General features: G+C 36.1%; 1 protein-coding gene across 3 annotated transcripts in view; it reads right to left on the reverse strand.

Annotated features, from left to right (window-relative positions):
• Positions 1-4,222: 4,222 nt before the first annotated feature.
• Positions 4,223-24,230, reverse strand: part of SLC33A1 (solute carrier family 33 member 1) — a 21,286-nt gene continuing 1,278 nt past the window's right edge. The window contains exons 1-7 of one of the 3 annotated variants that reach the window (XM_079767173.1): positions 24,190-24,230; positions 15,614-15,804; positions 11,480-11,664; positions 10,791-10,908; positions 8,344-8,559; positions 7,559-7,755; positions 4,237-6,194 (exon numbers count right to left, since the gene is read on the reverse strand). The exon at positions 24,190-24,230 is cut by the window's right edge and continues 1,278 nt beyond it. In XM_079767173.1, coding sequence (XP_079623299.1) covers positions 7,588-7,755; positions 8,344-8,559; positions 10,791-10,908; positions 11,480-11,664; positions 15,614-15,804; positions 24,190-24,230 — 919 coding nt within the window. In that variant the 3' untranslated portion in view covers positions 4,237-6,194; positions 7,559-7,587. Of the gene's footprint in view, positions 7,756-8,343; positions 8,560-10,790; positions 10,909-11,479; positions 11,665-15,613; positions 15,805-24,189 lie in introns of all 3 variants that reach the window. The other 2 variants (XM_079767174.1, XM_079767175.1) reach the window with 2 other exon arrangements.

Below are 24,230 nucleotides of genomic sequence, written 5' to 3' on the forward strand. Positions count from 1 at the left end.
CTTCCTATAAAACTATGATTGGTCTAGGCATTATCATTCATATCAAGCAAGGTTTTTATGCCAAGACAACTAATGAACTAATAGCTGTTCTATAAATTGGCTATGCTTCAGTCAGAGATAATCAGCTGGAGTCAGTATGACAAGGTTAAGCGCTCAAAAATGGCCATGTCAGCTTAACCATAAAGCTAGAATTGCTTTGCTAAGCCTGGGACTCTAAGCATGACATTTGCCCTCAGAAGGGGATGGGGTAAGCATGTAAAAGGAAACCGCCTCTCCAGAGTATTCTCCTACAAAAAGTAACTCTTTACCTCCTTTCTTCCACAGTCCTTTCTTTGCTGAGTAAATCATGAACCTTCAAAGGAGAAAGATGCCAAGAAATTTTTATTGCAAAAAAAGATAAATTTGTTGAATCAAAGTAAGAATCCAAGACTATAAGAGACTCACCAACATATTAAGAAAATGTATAGAGCCCTAACCGGTTTGGCTCAGTGGATAGAGTGTGGGCCTGCAGACTCAAGGGTTCCGAGTTCGATTCCGGTCAAGGGCATGTACCTTGGTTGTGGGCATACCCAGTAGGAAGTGTGCAGGAGGCAGCTGATCGATGTTTCTCTCATCGATGTTTCTAACTCTCTATCCCTCTCCCTTCCTCTCTGTAAAATATCAATATATTTTTTAAAAAAGAAAGAAAATGTATAGATATATGCCTGTAAAATAGCTTGTAATCTTTCTATCAAGTTCAGAATTAAATATTCTTACAGGATTGTCCTATTTGTAGTCCATTGCTCTGCCATTCACTCTATCATGTAATAAGCCCAATTTAGAAAGCTGAATAGTAAGACTCTGAAATACTTGCCTCCTGAGGTTATCATTAAAATCTTAGCATTTAGTAAACTTAACATGAACAGTTTACTTTTCGTTTTGATGAAATGAATAGGCTTTAATATTTATATTTTACAATAGTGACTGATTAACTGTAATGGCTAGGGTACTCAATTTTAGAGACTTATGATAATTCTCTAAGAATTATGCCAATACCTTATTCATTTCTGTAGTGCTATTTAAACATTCTTCACACAAAATGCTTATAAGAAGTTATGTCTATATTGACAAAAAAAACAATTGAAAAGTAGCAACCTTTTTCTCAGTACTTCAAGACTTCATATAAACTATGCAAATTAATACTGCTGACATTTTAATATATATTTAATTATATACTTGGCAAATTTGTTTTAAAGATGAACTATGATTAATCACAGAATTTTCATTTTGCTAACAAAGAACTTTTCTCCTACAAAATGTCCACTCTGCCCCACTCCCTAAAGTTAAAACAAAACACACTCCTTAAAATCAATCTTTATAATCCAACAGTTAATGAAGTTTCTATTCACTTAAGGGGAGGGCATGAGTCCTGTACATTAATTATTCTGCCCTGATACAGAACTTGCCTCTACCAAAATAGAATCCCAGGAAGGAATATTAGCTCTTCATGCCAATTCTTCCTTGCTAAAAATTTAGAGAGGTAAAATGAAGAATCTAATAAAAGTTCTTAACAGGTAAGGAAATGGGAAGGCTCTAAACCTCAAACTAAATAATGATTGCATTAACAGTATGGCACATGCCAAATCAGGCAGGGTTTAAGCCTAAGTGGAAAAGAACATGGTGTATAATAGGTATTTTAAACCTTTTAACAGAGAATCAAATAATTATGCCTTGCTATCTACCAAAGACACTGGTTTAAAAAGAAAAAAAAAGTCTCACTCGGCCAGCATGGCTCATGAGCGTCGACTTATGAACCAGGAGGTCACAGTTTGATTCCTGGTCAGGGCACATGCCTGGGTTGTGGGCTCAATCCCGTGTAGGGCGTACAGGAAGCAGATGATCAATGACTGTCATCATTGATGTTTCTATCTTTCCCTCCTCTCCCTTCCTCTCTGAAATCAATAAAAATATATATAAGTGTCAGTAGTTACAATGCACTGTATCACCTTCCCTTCTGTAACTTAAATGGCTATTAAATGTAACCTAGTTATAACATTTATTTACTTTATTTTTTACTTTCTCTAATACTAAGGTAAAATACACTGTGGAAATATGCATGGAATGTTCCCAACAAGTTGGTTCTTTATTTTTAGCAGGTTTGGTGTTACATAGATTTAATCCTCTCAAATACATGAAAAAATATGATCCCCCCAAATACAAAAACAAATCTGGTCTTGTATTATATTAAATATTGATCTCCACCATTTAATATCAAATGTATTTGGGGGGGGGGGGTTCTGTTAAGGCAAAATAGATGTTTTCATAAGAATAAAAGGATTAAATAGCTAAGATATATCTTTTGTGGGATAAAATTCACCTTTATGTCCCTCTTCCAGCAGTACTATCTTATCTGCCCTTAATCCCTTCAAGGTTCAAGTTCAGTAGCACAAACAAAGAAATTTTCCAGTTTTCATTGTAGATTTTTTCTTTTAAAATTGTTTTCAGGATGCTTTAAACATTAGCTTTACAACTATTATTTCAAATTTATGTTTACAATTCATCGTACAGTCCACATACAGTAAGGTTAGGACTTCACACTTTTTTGGATCACAGTCCATTTAAGATTTTAACAAGAGCTCCTTCCAGAGAAACAAAAAATTACATCCAGTTTTACAAGAATTCAGGGGTTCCAAGTCTCCAATGATATCTGTTTAGCTGAAAGTCCTAGTAATAAAGGAATGAAATAAAATAATAGGTTTAGATTGAAGGTTTAGATTTCAAAGGTTTAATATATTTTTTTTTAAAAAAAGCAAAGTTTATTTTAGGTGTTGAACAAATTTTTTATGATTGGTCAAGCAAAGTTAAGATATTTACAAAGGAAGGAGTTTTTAGTTTTAGTCTTGGCTTACAAGAACTTTTCAAACTCTTATTAGATGTATACAGGCTGCAACAAATGTGTAAATGGAGATATTTCTATAAAGAGACATGTTCATAACCGATATTAGCCAGTAAATATATACATGAACCAGAGGAGTTAATGTTCATCCTTAAAGCAAGAATTTATCAAAATTAATCAGCAAAATAATAAAAAACAAAAATAGGCAGTACTTTCTAGTACTTTTTAAATATATATATATATATTTTATTGATTTTTTACAGAGAGGGAGAGGAAGAGAGAGAAACATCAATCAGCTGCCTCCTGCACACCCTCTACTGGGGATGTGCCCACAACCAAGGTACATGCCCTTGACCAGAATTGAACCTGGGACCCTCGAGTCTGCAGGCTGACGCTCTATCCACCGAGCCAAACTGGTCAGGGCTCTAGTACTCTTGATTTACAATAAACAGACCCTCATATTTAGGTAGATTATTTGTTAAAACACCATCAGTTATCAATGTATGCTATATAGCAAGCATGTCAAACTCGCAGCCTAGGGGCTGCATGCAGCCCACAACAAATATTTTTGCGGCCCAGCCAATATAATGGTGTGTAAGAAACGTTTTAATAAAAATTTTGTAACTTAATTTTTACAATATAATGAACTACAATGTTTGCTAGTGACTGATTACTATAATTGTGTTGCATTCATTTCCCTTACATGCCTTACGCGCAGGCACACGATTTCTCTCCACTAATACTAGCAGGGGAATATTTTAGCAGCTGATTGCCATGTCATTAGTCTTTTTTTAAAATGTATTTTATTGATTTTTTACAGAGAGGAAGGGAGAGGGATAGAGAATTAGAAACACTGATGGGAGAGAAACATCAATCAGCTGCCTCCTGCACACCCCCTACTGGGGATGTGCCCGCAACCAAGGTACATGCCCTTGACCAGAATTGAACCTGGGACCCTTCAGTCCACAGGCCAACGCTCTATCCACTGAGCCAAACCGGTTAGGGCCATGTCATTAGTCTTGTACTGACTGTTTGGTGTGTGCAACAGGAAATATTTCGCTTTTGGAGAACAAGAAAAATAGGTTTACTTGCATTATGCTTATTAATTTGTGTAGTTACTCAGTGCCTGGTAAGTTAATGTTCAAGAAAAAATATTAATTTTTATTAAAATGTTCCATTAGCCCTAACTGGTTTGGCTCAGTGGATAAAGCATCGGCCTGTGGACTCAAGGGACCCAGGTTTGATTCTGGTCAAGGGCATGTACCTTGGTTGTGGGCACATCCCCAGTAGGGAGTGTGCAGGAGGCAGCTGATCAATGTTTCTCTGTCATCGATGTTTCTAACTCTCTATCCTTCCCCCTTCCTCTCTGTAAAATATCAATAAAATATATTTTTAAAAAATGTTCTATTATTTTATGTTAATGATTACTCATTTATTTCAGCCCATTTTATTCAGCATGTCTCTATCGAAATAAACCTGTTTCTATGAAAATTGAAGCTTTTGGTTTTTTTATGGCCCACATAAACTTAAACCTGTTTTATTTGGCCTGTGTTAGCTTTTGAGTTTGACATGATTGCCATATAGTTAAACATAGCTATTAATAAGTCATTCTGGATGCACTACAAGCATGTATCCAAATAACCAAATGACTACAATCTATACTAATAAAAGCATGATATGCTACCTAGACCAGACAGCCATGACCTTCCAGACATCATTCCGGACGTCCTTCCAGAATAAGCCGCGGTGGCGGGGTCCAAGGCAGAGGCAGTTAGGGGTGACCAGGCAGGCAAGGGAATGATTAGGGGTCATCACACAGGCAGTGGTTAGGGGCGATCAGGCAGGCAGGCAGAGGGATTAGGAGTGATTAGGCAGGCAGGCAGAGTGGTTAGGGGTGATTAGGCAGGCCGGCAGGGGTGATCAGGCAGGCAAGCAGGCAGGCCAGTGGAGCCAGCGGTTAGGAGCCAGTGGTCCCGGATTGCAAGAAGGTACAGGCCAGGCTGAGGGACCCCCCTTCCCATACACACATTTTGTGCACCTGGCCTCTAGTCTATCCTATATAATAAAGAGGTAATATGCAAATTGACCCTCACACCCTTGCACAAGATGGCCACCCCCATGTGGTTAAAGATGGCCACCACAAGATGGCCAGCAGGGGAGGGCAGTTGGGGGCAACCGGGCTGGTAGGGGAGGGCAGTTGGGGCGACCGGGCCAGCAGGGGAGGGCAGTTGGGGGTTATCAGGCCAGCAGAGGAAAGCAGCTGGGGGCAATTGGACTGGCAGGGGAGCAGTTAGGCATGGATCAGGCCGGCAGAGGAGTGTTTAGGGGGTGATCAGGCTGGCAGGCAGAAGCGGTTAGAAACAGGCAGGCAGGCAGGCAGGCAGGCAAGCGGTTGGGAGCCAGCAGTCCTGGATTGTGAGAGGGATGTCTGACTGCCGGCTTAGGTCCGATCCCAGGATCGGACCTAAACCGGCAGTCGGACATCCCCTGAGGGGTCTCAGATTGAAGAGGGTGGAGGCTGGGCTGAGAGACACCCCCCCTAGTGGGACACCAGGCCCCTAGTATATATAAAAGCCTAAGTGACCATTACGATCTGGCGCTATGACGACGCAATGACCACCAGTGGCAGATGCTCAATGCAGGAGCTGGCCCCTGGTGGTCAGAGCGCACCCACAGCCAACCTCCCATGGCTGGCCAATCTCCCGCGGTCCCTCCCTCTGGCTAGCCAACCCGATCCCCGATCACTGGCCAGGCCAAGGGACCCCACCCATGCATGAATTCGTGCACTGGGCCTCTCATTTAAAATAATTGTTAATTTCTAGAGCAAATGCAATTACTGGCTTCCACCTCATAGTTAAAGGCTTAAAAAATATTTTAAAACTTCAGTCATTAAATATTTGTACTTGAAAATATGTTGGAAAGTATGTATAATTTGTAATAACATGAATAAGAAATAAATAAAAGGTAATTCTGGCCATGTGAGCTCCCTACTCCAAAACTAAAAATCAAAATACATTTCACATATGGTAGTTAAGTGGACTTTTTATTTATTCAAGTAAACATTTTGATTATAATACATGAAAATTCACATGTGACACAGTACTGGAGTCTATTGTTTGGTGTAGTCTCCTTGTCTGTAGGATGACTTTCTAGGTGATTCTGCAGGATCTGTCATCAATGCCCAACACTGGCTTCCCAATGGCCATGCACACGTTTAGAGGCCGCTGCCTTCATCTATCTTTCTTCGGATGCCAAATGCCATTTTCTCCCACCCAGTTTATCCTCCATTACTTATAAAAACCCCACTCTAAAATTCAACCTATGTTATAAAGTTAAAAAAAAACCAGGAGTTAGTGTATATTTTCCAACAACAAAAAATAATATTACTAAGACTCTACTTATAATCTCTTTTTTTCTCTAACTTCAATTTTGAAGGATTTATATAATCTTTAAAAAGTCAGAGTAATACACAACATAAAATATGCAAAGAACCTTATTACTGAATGTACATAATATGTTAGAAATTTCTAAAGTACTAAAAAGCTTAATTCTCCTGGAATAGCAATTCTCTACTGGCAGCTATAGTTTACAAACAGAAGACTGTGCTTTAATAAGTGGAAATACAGTACCTGATTTGGTAGAAAGTAATTGTGAGATCTTTTCTCACCAGTAAAGTGCTTAATTAAGAAACATTCTTCCACCACATGATTTAATTTGTCAAAGGCACAAAATATCTCTGTCTCACTGCTTAAAACATTTTTTTTTCACTTAAATTTTACTTAATCTGAAAACTTTACTGTTCTTTTTTTTTTTCTGGTAAAAAGCAAACAAAAGAACTACTTGAAGAAAAAACATTTAATTTTTATTTTCAAAACTTTGCCACAAACATGTATTCAACACTAAATTTGATCCCCTCACGAGATTTCTGTGTGCCATGTAGCTCTTATGACAAAAACATGCAAACTTTAGGGTAAAAGTTACAAGGAATAAAAATTCCAAAAAAGCATGGACAGGGGAATCAATAAATTAAATATCATAGCTTTCATTTTATAAAAAAATAGTTTGAGTAATCTTCTTATAAATCTTTAATACCTACAAAAGCAGGAACTACATTTCAAATAGTTTTTTAAACACAGATTCATTAGTACAATGTGGTTGTGGTCAGAAAAATAACAACTAAAATGGCATTTCAGTCAGCAGTCTAAATTCTCTTTTCAGGAAATTCCACATAGAATTTAACAACTTGCAATTCAAAATGAGGTTTAACTTTCAACAGGTCAGGACTATTATAATTAGTATCTGATTATCACACTCTTTTTCCATTGAATATATTTTACCAAAATTTTAAATACAGCTTGAGGATAGGAACTGATAACAATACTTGACTGTGTGGTTACCACTCATGGCTACTGCTTTACTGCCTAAAAAACACTTTGGTCAGTAAATTAAAAAGATATAAATCAAACAAGGCCTAAAAAGTTGTTTTAGAACCAATTTCCTGACCTTAAGTGAACTGTAAATACACTAACAAGTCAAGGAAAAATATAATCATGTATGCAGAGAGGTCTCTATTTTTTAACCATTTGGCATTTTATAGCAATAATTTCCTTGTTTAAAATAACATTTTATACTCTTGTTCACTGATTATCATAGCTCTCTGAATTAAAACTAAACTATAGTTACCTTTCTTAGAATGTCCAGTAATAAATGCATTAATTGTTCCTTTTGCACTTCCATGAAGACAGTCCTTCATCCTGTAACTTTTTAAATTTTGGACCAAAACAGAACCACCACCCAAATCCAATAAGCACACAAATAATGGACTCCACATAATAGCCATCCAGCGCTGTAACACATGAGCCACCGAGTTTTTTGCAAAGCTGTAAAAATAAAACTATAATAAATATTCCATAATTTCAAAATGGAAGTATTTACAAACTTACATGTTTCTACTTTGTAATTTAAAAGATTGATCATAATTTATTTTTGTTACATGTTAATATATCTTAATCTCTCTAATGCTACTGACAAGGGTAGAGCAATTTTCAGCTCGTGCTATAAACAATACTCCAAAAGTCAGCTAATGGTTACTTTGAAATAATCAACAAACTACTAACCACTTGGTTTTACCTACAATTGTTAAATGAATAGCCAATGAAATTTCCCTTTTGCTATCATTAAAAAACTTAACTATTAATAATGCATTTATTAAGTACCTATTGTGTATGACAGCGATCCTCAGGTGGGAAGAGTGACTGCTCCTCCCTTGCTTAGAAGCATCCTCAAGTAAACTACTCTTATTGATTTCAGTTGCATTTAAACCCTTAGTTATGATGGGAAAGACGTAGATTTCTGTATGAGAAACTATGGGCAGACATGATTTTAAAATAGATATAGTACTTCTAGAGGCAAAACGAGGTAATTAATACCTTAATATTAGTTTAATGTTATTTAAAATTACAACATACCTCAATAGTATCAGGTGTTCGACAACTCTGGTTTGATGCTCCTACACACTCTTTCACAGTGAGGGGATCCACTAGCCAAAGGGCTACTGTAGAAGGCCAGTTTCCTCCCAGATTGGACACGGTGTTTAAAAGGGTCATATATGTTCCTCCAATAAGTGGATCACTAACCTTTGCATTAAAAGCCATTATGGAAACATACATACTGTACAATGTAACCTACAAGGAAAATGTAAAACATCTTTAATACAATTAGGCTTTATAAACTATAGTCTGAATTAAGAAAATCAAAATTATAAACCTTAAAATTAATTTTCATGACCCTTATTAAACTCAAGTCAAAAAACATTTATTGAACATTTCTTATTGACTAGGCTCTAGGCCAGATCATAACAATATAAAGATGACTAAGACAGTCTCTCTGTGCCATTCAAGAATTTATTCTAGGCTGGGAAAATAGGGAATAAATAAATATGATGAAATGCAGTAAGTATTCTAAACATAAGTATACAAATTGTACTACTGGGGTCTAGATAAATGAGAGCTTAATTTCCTGTAAGTAGTCAAGGAAGGATCAAATGAGAAAATGACAGATGAGGTGGCCTTGAAGCAATATGCAAAACCCCATATTTGTACTGTACCTAAATATCTATATATAAAAGGCTAATATGCAAAGTGTCCCCTCGGGAGTTTGACCAGGACACCGGGAGTTCAATTGCTCGCTATGATGTGTGCTGACCACCAGGGGGCGGTGTGGAACAAAGGAAGGCCCCGGCTGGCAGCCCGAAGGCCCCAATCAGCCCTGATTGCCGACCAGACCTAGAGACCCTACCCGTGCAGGAATTTCATGCACTGGGCCTCTAGTATCATATATGTGTGTATATTTATTTTATGTATATATGTATTATACATGTAAGCACTCAAATATAATTTTTGTCTATATACATAGAAAAAAGCATTTCAAAATGTATGTGACAAATTGAAGAAAATAAATCTTAAAGGCAAAAGTGCTTAAGAGGCAAGAATTAACTCTCCATTTAGGAATATGGAAATAAACCATGCTTCCAAACAGCATTCCTGTGATTATTGTCCCATGGGATGTTACAATATCAAGTAAGACTGAGAAACACTAAGTTACATAAAATTAAACAGGTCCCTTTCACTGTAGGCCCTTTGAAAGCCTTTAGGATATAAACTCCTTAGGGTAGGGATTTCGGCATGGTTTATTCACTTAAACTTTAGTACTTAGGATGTTTTCTATCATGGAATCAGTGTCCTCTTAATATTTGTTGAAGGAATGATTAAGATGCTACATTAAGAGGGGTTGTGTCATGTGTCATTTCTCAAATTTACTTGGCCTTATACCTTTTCTCCCACCAAGCATCTAATTGTCTGGGTTTCAGTGACTACACTTTACAAAAGTCTCTAATGAAATCTAAAGCCAAACGAATGATTTTTGGACTACTACATCATAGTTTTCTTTTACTTAGACAGGTAGTAAAGCATTTGCTAAGCTAACGCACTTCTTTTAACTTTTATTTAACTAAGTATGTGCAAAACAAAAGAAAATTACATTTGACATCCTGGCCTCGATGATTTACATAGTCAGACATGATCCACTATGGAGATCTTTTAAATGAGACAATTGCATGCAAAAAAAATTACTGAGATTATTTGGTAGCCATATTTTTAGTTTCAGTTAAAAACAAAGTGAGGAGTTGATAATTATAACTTTCAAGATGTAACTATAACTTTCAAATGTTTAAGCTAGGTTTCATTGAAAAATCCAAAGCAACTCTAAAATACACATTAGCGATAACTACAGTTGAGTCCCAAGGATACTGCTGGGCATCTGCCATTTACTTGAATCACTTGCCCCCAAACAAAACCCCATTGTGCAACAGTAGCTTAGGTGAGGCTATAGCAAAGTGGGTATCACTATTTTTAGGGATTACAAATATATTTAATAAAGAAAGAAAAAGCAGATTGACACACAGCTTCCAAAATCACAAAGAGTAAGTTATAACTTTCAAAACGATTCTAAACCAAAAACCTGTAACCTTTAACCTAGTAGCTATCCTTATTTTTTAATACTTTCAGAAAGAAACAAATATTTGGACTAGAAGAAAGAAAGAACCCAAGTCTAGGGATGGACTGAGAAATACTTAGCAAGGATAGAATTACTAGTTTGAAATAAATTCTGAAATGTAAAAAATATTTGTCAAATGAACAAAAAAATGAAGTGAATAAAGAAGAAACTCTCTTTCCATGAAGAGAACTCATTAAATCAAAAGTAGTAAGGGTTAAAGTACACTGTCAAATAATTTCATTGTCAGATCTGTGCTTAAATCTTAAAATTTATTATCATTATTTTAAAGCCACTGTAGAAATATGTCTTCTTTATTTTACCAAGAACAGTTTACTTCCTCAGAAAACTACAACAAGCTTACCTGGTGTAACGCATAACTCAGCAGCAGTATGATATAATAATATATCGGGAATCCCCCTTGATGTTCTACTTTAGGAGTCCACCAAACCAGCAGAGCAAACTCTAATCCAAGCAATAATCTATAGGGGGGAAAAAAATGGAGCTGACTTCCATTTTAGGTTAAAAAACAACTAAAACAGAAATCTGTGTGTCTACCACAGGAAAAAAGCTTGAATCTAAAATCTATTAGGCTAAAAAAGAGAAAAGTGTATATAAATGATATTAACCTTTTTTTAAAAAAATATATTTTATTGATTTTTTACAGAGAGGAAGAGAGAGGGATAGAGTTAGAAACATCGACATCGATCAGCTGCCTCTTGCACACCCCCTACTGGGGATATGCCCGCAACCAAGGTACATGCCCTTGCCGGAATCGAACCTGGGACCCTTGAGTCCGCAGGCCGACACTCTATCCACTGAGCCAAACCGGTTTCGGCAATGATATTAACCTTTTGCACTCGGATGTTGAGTGTGACTCGACACGTTCAGCATCGGTAGCAGGAATCGAGAAAAAAGCAAGCGAGTGCAAAGGGTTAAAGTTAAAGATGCTTTTCAAGCCTTTTCCATATAAACTCTACACACAGATATTAGTGACACTAATGAATGTTCCTCATTTAACCTTTCTTATTTAAAAAGATTCTACTTTTTTACCTGTAGGGCATGGCTTTGTAAAATACATCTAGTGGCCGGGGACCTGAAGTGTATTTGCTGATAATCAGAGGCAATATTATCTGTAAAGGAACCATTGGAACTGCCAATAAGGCTAAATGTTCTTTAGGTACTCCCTCTTCTACCAATTTCAGTCCTGTTACCGCATCTGCTGCTGAAAAACCAATCTGCAATATAAAAACAGAAAAATATTTTAATTTGTGACTTAGGAAGTATTTTCTTCCAAGCATATGTAAGTTCTCAATAAACTCAATTTCACGATTAACCCATGACAGTTACAAGTATGTTATTATATCTGGTACAACAATCAAGTTAGAGAAGGTGCACTTTGCCCTATGGTCTACTGACAATATTCAGTGAAAACAACTCAAAATTCAGCACTCTTAGGAACTGTAGCTGGCTCTAATTACAACAAAATTTCCACTTCAAAAGTTCAATCTCTTATAATAAAGTGTCCAAATCCAAACTTACTGATTTGTTTGTTTTTTTAAAAAGTCATTAATTGACTCCAAGTAAATCTGGTTAAAATGGAGAATCACTGCCACATATACACATTTTTTATTATTTCTGACTGACCATAATAAAAATTTCAGGTCTCCTCACATTTCAAAAGTAATTCTGAGAAAACATTATATCTGAGAAGTTGAATAAAATGAGGGAGAAGAAAAAAGTATAGTTAGATTAATTCTTAAAAACAACAACAAAAAGGATGGTAAGAGTAGTAAGTAAAGGTTGAGGTGAATTAAGATATTTAGATAATCTCAAAGTATTTCCCCATATATTACTTTATAATTACAAAAGGAAAGTAACATTATAATGGGTTAACAAAGTAATCAAAGTTAACAACAGTTATTGGAATAAAGGAACATGAAATGCCTTCTGGTGTAACTCTTACTTCTGTGATATTTCTGACATATTTGTATAACTGAGCCTAGAAATAAACATCAGACAAACATAAACGAAAGGCCAATATTCTTTAAAAATGTCTAGGTCATAAAGGTCAAAGAAAGGCTCATGTCAACTAAATGTAATGTATGGTCCTGGATTGGATTCCTAACAAGAAAAAAATATGTTATAAAGGCTATTATTGGGACAAGGGGAGAAATTTAGATATGGACTACGATTAGGTATTAATATTCTATCAATTTAAAATATCCTGGGTGTCTCAGTTGATTGGAGCACTGTCCCATACAACAAAAGGTTGGCAGTTTGGATTCCCAGTCAGGGCACATACCTAGATTACAGGTTCCATCCTGTAACAGGGTGGGTAGGGGAGGCAACTGATCTATGTTTCTCTCTCACATTGATGTTTCTCTGTCTGTCTGTCTGTCTGTCTGTCTCTCTCTCTTCCATCCTCTCTCTACAAATCAATGGAAACATATCCTCGGCTAAGGATAAAAAAACAAAACCCTGATTATTTTATTAAGTTGTGGCTTTGCCATTCTTAGGAAATATATACTTATGGTATTTATGGATAAAGGGTCATGGTATGTACAAATTGCTCTCAAACATTTCAAAAGAAATAGGTAATAGAATGCAAATTTACAAAATAAAGGGGAACTAAATGTTAATAATTAGAGAACTTGGATAGGATATATGGGAATTCTTTAAATTAAACAGTAAAATTTTAATATGTATGAAACTCTATCAAATAAAATAATTGTTTAAAGAAATATACTTTAACTTACTGGAATGGAGCCAAAAAGCAAATTTCACCATGAAAACATTAAAGGTCAAAGATATTTCACTTCAGTCTAGAAAATAATTTCACCCATTCTCTTTGTTTGTAAAAATCAGATATACAAACTCACTTCAACATTTACTCTGTCTTAAAACTGGTATAGATATTTGTTATAGACACAACTAACAAAAACCTCAAATCTAGGATATATAAAAAATCAAAATTCTACAAATTTAAAGAAAAAGGCAACTCTGAATATTCATATAGCCATAACCATATAAAAAATGCTCAACTTCTTTAGTCACCAGGGAAATGAAAATTATAACCATAATGAGATGCCTCTACATACCCACCAAAAAGGCTAAAATTGAAAAGACAATCTGTTCTCAAGGCTGTGAAGGAACTGGAACTCAAATACTGCTGATGGGAGGAGAATTGAAACAACAACCTCTTTGGAAACTTGTTTGGCAGTATATACTAACGTGAATATTTATGACCCAACAATTCTACACTTAGGTATTTACCCATCTAAAGGTTCACCTAGGTTCACAAAAGTAATATAAAAAATATTCGTAGAAACACTATTCATAATAGTCCAAAAGTAGAAATAACCTAAATATTTGTTGATAAAATAAATTGTGGCAAATTCATACAATGGAATGCTATAAGCAATGAGATGAACAAACTACTGCTAAAATAACAATACAGATAAATTATACAAATACAGGGTGTCCCCAAAACTATAAATATTTTGAATACTATTATTAATTCCAATGGCTTATATCTGAAAAGAAAGAAACATCAATTGTGCCATCAGCTGTTAAAGTGTGTTTTGGAACACTGTATAATGTTGAGTAAAACAATACAAGAGCTAGACATAAGAACACATACTGGATATTTCATCTATATAGAACTCAAGAGAAGGGAAAATTAATTTCTGATACTAAAACTTAAGAGAGATGTCACTTTTGGTGAGATTTACTTTAAAAGGAGAACATGGGATTCTAGACTCTGTAACGGAAGCACCTCTTTACACATTACTGGGGACAGTAAAAACTATTACAATCTTTTAAAAAGTAATTTAGCAATTATATTCACTGACCCACTAATTGCCCATTGAAGAATCTATTGTTAGGAAACAACATCAAAGAAATACTTATGCAAAAAGTATTCACTATAACATTTTTATAATTAAAAACTCTAAGCAAATTAAATATGCAACAGAAAAATGACTGAATAAATTATGGTAAATTTATACAATGTGACAATTATATAGTTACTAAAAAGTTTTCAAATATGATTTAATGATACAGGCACATGGATATTTCATCTATATAAAACTCAAGAGAAGGGGAAACTAATTTCTGATACTACAAATTTAAGACAAAATCCTGATGATTATGGAATCATAAGACAAAAATATGATAAAAATTTATATACAGTATGATCCTATTATACTTTTAAAGTGTTTATGTATAAATATATATAGCATTAATATCAAATTGATTATAAAAGTTATATTTCTGTATATAAAGTATATGTATACACACACAGGGGGAAATATACCAAAAATGTTACCAAAGGTGATTTCTACGTTATGTAATTAGTTAATATAGTCTTCCTTGAACCTTTTAGCATTTCCTACACTTGAACCTTAAGTTCCTAAAGTTTAAGCCTCCTTCTAGGTTTCCTTAAAATTTAACCCACCTTATCATTAGAGAGGAGGAAACACTACTTCAAAACATTGAAGCTACAATTTTTACCTCAGAGTTGTCAAAGATAGTTGTAAAGTGTTTATGTAGATAAGTTTAAATATTAATATGAAATTCCTATAACTGATTTTAGATTTTTAGAGGAGTATTAATTCCAACAATAGCAATAGCTCATTTTAACAAAGTATACTCATCTTTCTTCTAGCATATGTCTTTAAAATGTTTTAGAGCTATAAGATTAGGACATCTTAATACAGAAAACATAAAGAATAAAATCAACATCACCAAAATCCCCATTTCTTTTATGGTTTAAATAAACTTGTAATAGTCATATATTTCTATATCATTGTAAATCACATCTTAAGTAAATAATTGTACTGTCTCTGACGTTAAATGTATACTCATTATAATAGTTATTATTTTTTTCAAGGCAGTCACTTGTATACCAAGCATTAATATCATTCATTAAATAAGATTTCACTTTTATTAGACTTACTTCAAATTGGTATAATTCTTTTCAAAATCCCAAACATTTAGCTTACTTTGAAATTATATTTGATATCATCACACCTTTTAAAACACATTTAATAAACTGAAAATTGCTTTTTATTGTTAAATTCTAATAGTAGTGGAAAAGGACCTATGATATGAAAAGGCAACAGAAGTATTTTACCATATTGTTAATTATAGCAGAATGGTAAATTAGCTTTATAAACCTCTTACCTTTGCAGTTAGAATCAGAAGGCAAAATGTCAGAACTGCTGGCATTTTTATAATTGCAAAAAGCAGCTTGTAAGTATCTGTGATACCTTGGGTTTCTTCTTTTCCTACTGACACCTCTTTGTTTTCTTTTTTCAGAATGGCAACTAAAGTTGTTGTTACCAAAAATACGGCTCCCCAGAAAAAAAGGAAATCTGAAATTTAAAATGTTAAAATCTATAACTTTTGAAATGCCATAACTTCATTGATAGTATATAATTCTGTATACAACTTTTCCTCACAAAACCTTGGTTTAAAAAAAGTAACACAATGTGCCTATCATGTTTAAGGTACCACAAGTACCAGGCAATACAGATGAATGAGGCAGTCCTAGCTCTGTTAAACATATACAGCACAGACTCAAATAGACAGTGATACTTAACAATAGGGGTACAAGGGGGTTACACACACTTAATGGGTTGAATGAAACGAAAGTCTGTCATTTTATTCAAGAAAAGTTCTAGGACTCCCTACCCAATTTGGCTCAGTGGATAGAACGTCGGCCCATGAACTGAAGGGTCCTGGATTCTATTCCGGTCAAGGGCAAAAACCTGGTTGCAGGCTCAATCCCCAGCCCTGATCCAACCAATTGATGTGTCTTTCTCACATCCATGTTTTTCTCTCTCTGTCTCTCCCCGTCCCTTCCACTCTCTGAAAATCTATGTTACTCCCCGGTAAGGAGTAACAAAAGAAAAAAGAAAGAGTTCTGGGAGATGATTTTCATATCCCATAAGCACCATCAGTCATAATTCTTAAGCACTTAAACCATTTTAGTTCTTTATTAAATCATGACAATTTAGACAATAAACAGGTGACATTTTTACTTTTAAACTTTTTAAAAAACTGTTTAAGAATAGTCTTCTCTTTTCAATACGGTGGCGGGGACCTCTCCCGCCTTTGCTGCAGGAAGGCGGTAAGGAGGGGTCCTGGACTGCGAGAGGGATGTTTGACTACCAGCTTAGGCCCGATCCCCCCCACCCTCCGGCAGGCGGACATCCCCCGAGGGGTCCTGGACTGCAAGAGGGTGCAGGCTGGGCTGAGGAATCCCACCTCTCCCCGCCCCCCCCCCCCCCGCACAAATTTAGTGCACTGGGCCTCTAGTTTACAGATAAACAGGCTTAGAGAAGTTATGCCTGAAGTTACATTCTAAGTCAGTGATAAAATTGTGATTTTATGCCTTATATAATTAATTTCAAAACCTGAATCTCCTTAACCACCCTGAGAAATGCATCTTAGTTTGCTACTATAAAACTTACTGGATAACCCTATCCGGTTTCCTCATCTATAAAATAAGAGGCCTTGGCTAGAAAATCCCAGAAGCTTTCTAGCTCTAACATTTTAAATTTATACTCAGTTTTATATGTGTTTACTTGTTGTGCTTTTTTTTTTTTATTGCTCATATAGCACAACTTACTGTTCATGGAGTCTAGTCACCTTTTTTCAAAAACAAGTAGAGCATTCTTCAATCAGGGCTTTTCCTTTGCATTTAGTCTTGCTTCCCTGCTGTGCTAGCTGAAGGTGATCACTACCACTTGAACCTCACTTATGATGGAGGCATATAGCAATATTTGGTTAGACCAATTTTCACTTTAGTACTTAAATGCTCCTTTCTTATATGCTATCTGATTTGATTTTCATAGCAAATATGTGAGTCAGGCAAAGCAAGCATTACTATTATAAAGACATGAGGAAAAGAAGCCCAGAATATTTAAATCTTTGCCAAAGGTACAATTATTAAGAGGCAGAACTTGAACCTAAATCTGAATTTGAGTTTTATAATCTTTCAATTATTTCACACTATGTGCATAAAATTTTAAAAAAAAATTAATGTTGAAATAAGAACTTACTTGAATTGGCTAATTATTTAATCTCCACAACCTCAACCAAAAACAAGGCTATACTATAAAAAATGACACAAATTAAAGAAACTAAAATGCTTCAATACATACGGAAATCTGTATTCCGAGGTGAATTCTTTCTCCAACATGGAAAAGTTATACTTGATTTTAGATATTAGAAGAAAAACACACAACATTCTTAAACGCAATGGTATCACATTTTAAAATAGTAATCTATACAAGTTATGATTAAAGTTAATCAAAATAGCATCTTTACAACTTCTAGTTAATAAAACATTTGGAATCTGATTCTAAAGGAATGAACAACAATTTAAGATTATTCTTTAAATAAGGCTAATGTTCATTATTTTTGCATCCTTAATATCATCTGTGAAATGTGACAAATAATGACTTGTTTACAGAATTTCACCTACATTATTTTTTAATTTTTACATGTTGTTATTGATTTTTAGAGAGAGAGGAAGGGAGAGGAATAGACAGATAGGAACATCAATGAGAAATAAACATCATCGATTGGCTGCCTCAAGTCCACAGTCCACAACCTGGGCATGTGCCCTGACCGGGAATCAAACTGTGATCTCCAAGTCAACTACTGAGCCACACCGGCTGGGCTCATCTACATTATTATTCTCATCAGAAAGATTTTGTTCCTCATTTGGTTTAAATGAACTGTTTAAGAAACCCTAAAAACATGTATTATTATCACCGTCACCAGAAATTTCAATTAATGGTCTGTACATAAATGTTAAATGAAAATTAAAAGTTTGTCAGTTATATACCACATTAAGAGTTCCAGTTCTCTTTTTTAAAAAATTTGCTTAGTATATACCTCAATTTTAATGAACAAAATCTTCATCTAGAATTTAAAGTCCTTGATACCAGTACCAGGAAAAAGAAAAAAAGAATAAGAACAAGTTAAACAGGTTTCAGTATTTGCTGGTAGGATTATTTGTAATTTCTTTGTGCTTTGGGGATAAAACAACAGTGCACATGAAAGAAGGAAGCAGTAACAATGCATGATTCAGAGACCTAATTTAAAGCTTTTCCATAGCTCACATGAACAGAATAAAGCTAATAGCTCACAAAGAGAAGCATTACCGCTGCCAGAAAATATGCTAAGTTTTATGGACATAATTAACATAAATACTGACCATTAGACTATTGGCTATTATTTATTAACATTGTTTAAGGCAGTGATGGCGAACCTATGACACGCGTGTCAGCACTGACACGCGTAGCCATTTCTGATGAAACATTTGCTGCTCCTGAGGATGAAACATTTGCGAAATAATGTTTTTTCCTCAAAGTGACACACTATCCGAGTTATGCTCAGTTTTTTTGGCGAAGTTTGACACACCACGCTCAAAAGGTTGCCCATCACTGGAAGGTAATGGATTTTTTTTTTAATGAAGGTTACTTTTTTTCTTAATACTCATCTGAGGATATTCTTTTCCATTGATTTTTAGAGAGAGTGGAAGGGAGGGAGTGAGGGAGAAGCAAGAGTGTGGGGGGGGGGGGGTGAAGGGAGAGAGAGAGAGAGAGAGAGAGAGAGAGAAACACTGATGTGAGAGAAACACACTGATTGGTTGCCTCCCGAACACACCCTCCACTGGGGCCAGGATGGAACTGGCAACCCAGGATGTGCCCTGGACTGGGAATCAAATCCTCAACCTTTGATGCACTGGCTAACACTCTAACCATTGAGTCACCCTGGCCAGGGCTAAAGCTTAATTTTTTAAATTATTATACAGAAATTAGCTTTTAAAGAAAGGTTAGGCTTTTTATTTGTATAATATTTACCCAGATATTAGCTTTTAAGATAATGAATTAGTTGTTTAAATAACTTCTTACTTTATCATCATACAATAGAACTAAATATTTTTAGTGTACAGTTCTATGAGTTTTAATACATGTATCAATTTCAAATCACAACCATAATCAAGATTCAGAACAGTTCCATCACTCCCCAAAACTCCCTCAGGCTATCCATCACCTTCTTCTCACCCACAGCCCCTAGCAACTACCAATCTGTTCTCCATCTCTATAGTTTCATCTTTTGAGAATATAAGGTGTTTTAAGCTTAGATATAGATGCTAAAGTATGTATTACAGCCTATATAAGAATAACCAATCTATCTAGAAATAAGTCAGTCAGTTCTACCCAATTCTAAATAGCATTGTTCGTTACATAAAATATATTAATGAATACTGCTTCAGAAAGCAAGACAAATAATTGGTCCTGCTCTCTTCCTAGTTCATAGCATACATATTTTTACTATTATCATCACCAGTTTGATTAGCTTCACACTTAGAGCATCAATTTTTCAAAGCAACAGTTCATTTTCTGTAACTCCTAATGTGTATGCCTATCTATAAACAAGCTGATTCATAAACTGTTAATATGTTTAACTGTCTTCTCTGGTATCAGACTATCCTTCTCCCTGCACCCAAACCCATCACAATCACTTATTTTATTCATTACTAGAGGCCTGTTGTATGAGATTCTTGCACTGGGGAAGGGGGGGGGGGTCCCTCAGCCCAGCCTGTGCCCTCTCACAGTCCGGGAGCCCTCAGGGGATGTCCAACTGCCAGCTTAGGCCTGTGGGGAGCACTGCCATCCTTAGCACTGCCGTGGAGGCGGGAGAGGCTCCCGCTGCACTCGCTAGCCATAAGCCCAGCTTCTGGGGTTCTGGCTGAGTGGCACTCCCCCTGTGGAAGCACACTGACCATCAGGGGGCAGCTCCTGAGTTGAGCATCTGCCCTCTGATGGTCAGTGTGCGTCATAGCGACTGGTTGTTCTGCCGTTTGGTCTATTTGCATATTACCCTTTTATTATATAGGATTGTCACCACTTTTTGTAGAGGAATTGGCCTCAACTACCAGCTGGACCTAGCCAAAACACATATTTTATATGAATCAAACTAGTGTTTTAAAATTAGGAGAGAAAAAAAAAAAAGAAAATTTCAGCTTTTGAATACTCATAAAATCTAGCAATCCTAGGATCCTGTTACCATAGGCAACAATTTATTGGGGTTGAAACTCCCTGCCTTTATATTTTTTTATGTTTTAAAAAATTGATTTCAGAGAGGAAGGGAGAGGGAGTGAGATATAGAAACATCAATGATGAGAGAGAATCATTGATCAGATGCCTCCTGCATGCCCCACACTGGAGATCAAGCCCACAATCCAGGCATGTGTCCTAACCTGACCAGGAATCGAACTGTGACCTCCTGGTTCATAGGTTGATGCTCAATCACTGAACCATACCGGCTGGGAAAAACTCCCTACCTTTAGATGGGCATCGGTTTTCCATGTCATCATTGTCCCTTCCAATCACTGCATTCTTGCCCCAACCCACTCATTTACATTATCCATTTATCCCTCTCCATTATTTTGGCTTACAAACCTCCATTATAGACTATAGAAAGATTCCTTAGGAGCAGAGAATTCCCAGGTCTTATTCATTAAATTATAACACTGGCTAGCACCAAATAGGCACTCATGGCTGGGTAAATGAATAACATGCATCACTTAAAAAACAAACAAACAAAACTTTTAAATCTGTCACTTCTGGGCATTAGGTATTCCAGGAGTAGGTTGATATTTTTTAGGCATCAGCAGTCATAGTGCTACTTTTCTCTAGTAGAAAAGCCCAATGACATGCACATACTATATTTTAGTATTACATTACATTACACACATATTATATTTAAGGAGTCAGGAAATTTAACCCTGTAGATATATCTCTACCTCTAATTAGCCACTTGGCTGCAGTTTTCTCATCCATAATAAAGGAACTGAAATATATTCTTCTTTCAAGTAATAAAACATTATGTTCTTATCTCTATGTTCTTGCAGCTTAAAAAGTCATCCCTTTTTGCTGAGACCCTTGAAAACCAAATGTGGCAGGACAGAAAAAGTCCACTTCTGAGTTCAGTACTGTCCTGGACCCTTGAAGGTACCAAAGCCAATCTCAGCATAGTCGTGGTTTTGTTTCTAAGGGGTTCTATCTCACCCTGAACTTCTTGTTCCATATTTATTCTTTAGAATGCTTTCTAGATGGCAAAAACTGTTCTTTCTCAATATTTTCCACCTCCATGTATCTGTAACACTCAAAGCGTTAATCACAGAACATATTTTAGAATTTCACAAAAAAAGTATGCCTACTTTTAACTTCCTGATTTTCTAGTGTTTGGCTCTTCTTTTATTACCTAAGCAATTTTATTTCCTTCATGATTATTTCTGTGCTCTTTAAATTCCTCAAAATCACTGTTTTTTCTTAGTTATACTAAGTTTCAGAAAGTACAAGGCTACAAATGTGATATGTGCAGTCATAAAGAGACAAATGAAAATTCAGAAACTCTTCAACTCTTAACTTACTAAAATGTTTGAACCAGAAACAGCAGTCCACTACAGACATAAAAAGTTAAATTCAATAGTAAGCTATTTCTACGATTTCCTGGAGAACAAAGTTCAAATTCCACAGAATAAACAGCTATTCAAAATAAAAAATCAGTGTAAATAAAACTCCAATAGCACAATTTCAATCTTCCCATTAGGGAACAGCTCTGGATAAGGGAGGATATAATTATAACTAGAGGCCCGGTGCACAAAAATTCGTGCACTGGGGGGGGGGGGGTCCTCTCAGCCAGGCCTGCACCCTCTCCCAGTCCAGGAGCCCTCACTCCTTACCGCCTGCCTGCTCCTTACCGCCTGCCTGCTCGCTGCTCCTAAAGGCTCAGCTTGCTGCTCCTTAGCACTGCCTAGGAGGCAGGAGAGACTCCCCCCACGGCTGCTGCGCTCACCAGTCCTGAGCCCGGTTTCTGGCTGAGCGGCACTCCCCCTATGGGAGCTCACTGACCACGAGGGAGCAGCTCCCGCATTGAGCGTCTGCCCCCTAGTGGTCAGTGCACGTCATAGCAACTGGTCATTCTGCTGTTCGGTTGATTTGCATATTAGGCTTTTATTATATAGGATGGCTCCTGAATGCCATTCTCCAGAATGATGTTTTATCAATCACTCTTATATCATATTTAAGAGAAAGTTATAATTTACCTTGTTAGTAATTTAGTTTCCATAGCCTCTTAAATCTTACTTTCTCTACTGAGACTTTTGTATATTAAGTAACACATCATCTCATTAATCTTTCCTGGTGGCCTGAACAGTCCAGTACACAATGAAAAGCAAGACATATAAAAAGCAACAAGGTGCCAATTTGATGCAGTCACACATTATTTTTAGGCAAAGATTTATCCATAGAGCAGGGGTGGGGCCCCAGAACATTCAGAGACAAATCTATCTATTGCAAAGCAACGAGCTCCCAAACATTTTTGGCTTCAAACCAACTGATAAAAAGTACAATTATCATTTTATCACTAGCAATTTGAAGTGGTAGAAAGGGGATTCTATAGGGGAATATAGTGAGCCACTAGCAATAATGAGCTTTCCTTCAATGTCACGGGGATTTCAGGGAACGAGTAGTTCAGTTGTGGATCCCTCCCTCCTCAAGACATTCCCCAAATATTATAACTCTTACACTTGCCTCACCACACATCTACCTGACATTTATGCTGTTGGGAATTCCTAATCTAGTACTGGGAAGATGAAAGTTTAGCTGTTTAAATTCATCATCACTACCAGAATGAAGAATTCTACTACATTCCTGATGTAGGTTATTACTGATATTGGTAATTTTACTTCTGCTTCCCAGTTGTTAGGGAAGTTTAAAAAAAATCCTCAGAAAACCTTACAGAGGCATGTATTTTACTCATGCAGAAAAAGAGGAAATTTTGTAGAACTTATATCCAATTTCTTACTAGATAAACTTCAAACTCTTTCTCATAGTATTTAAATGAAATCTTACTCATTTGGTCACTACCTTTCTTTCAGCACTATTTCCCAAAGCCAGTCCCCACAATTACTGCTTCAGGCACTTTGAACATCATTGGCATCCCGTACTTTTTTGTACTTTGCTTCTTCACAGTGCATTTTCACCTGGTGTTGGGCAATCTGGAATTCCACTTACCCACTTCATGGACTCTTACAATTGAACAAGGTCAAATATCTGCTTATGAAGTCTGACTCCCACAAGCAGTTAATAAGCAGCAACTGTGTGCTCCCCTAAAATGTCTCTCTCCTGTTCCTTGTGGGTTGGACTCCGCTTTATAGCAGGCCCTTAGAAGTCTGTCAATTAGCCCACTAGTTAATGTTTGAATAAATTAAGCCTATTCCTTTCACAAGAGGGCTAAATAAAGATTCTTGGAGTAAGAAAAGGGGAAATGGACCAGAAAGCACGGAGCTAGAAATCTCAATCCAAGGAACAAGAAAAGTAAAATGTGAACCATGGATGTCAGATTAGATTCGTGTCTTCACACTAGCCATACTTTTAAAAAATGTGTATTAGTCAACAGATTCCTACACTGAGTTGTGTATGCCATTCTACAACAATGTTATTGCATACGCTGTCTCGCCCTGCTTACTGCAGAGTACTGATCAATTAAGATTACTCCAGTGTAGTCATTATGGCTGAAGCTTATTTTAGTGGAACGGGAAACTTACCTCGGGTCATCTCCCAAAAAATGATTTCTAGTGAATTAAGTAATGAGCTTCCCTTCCATGTCACACACTGTCAAAAGGATTCATAAACGTAAGATTAAACCTAACAACATATTCGTTTAAATACCTGAAAGAGTAACGATCCCCCTGGGTTGAGGCTGAAACCGC

The sequence above is a fragment of the Cnephaeus nilssonii genome, assembly GCF_951640355.1.
Source record: "Cnephaeus nilssonii genome assembly, chromosome: 3".
NCBI lineage: Eukaryota > Metazoa > Chordata > Mammalia > Chiroptera > Vespertilionidae > Cnephaeus > Cnephaeus nilssonii.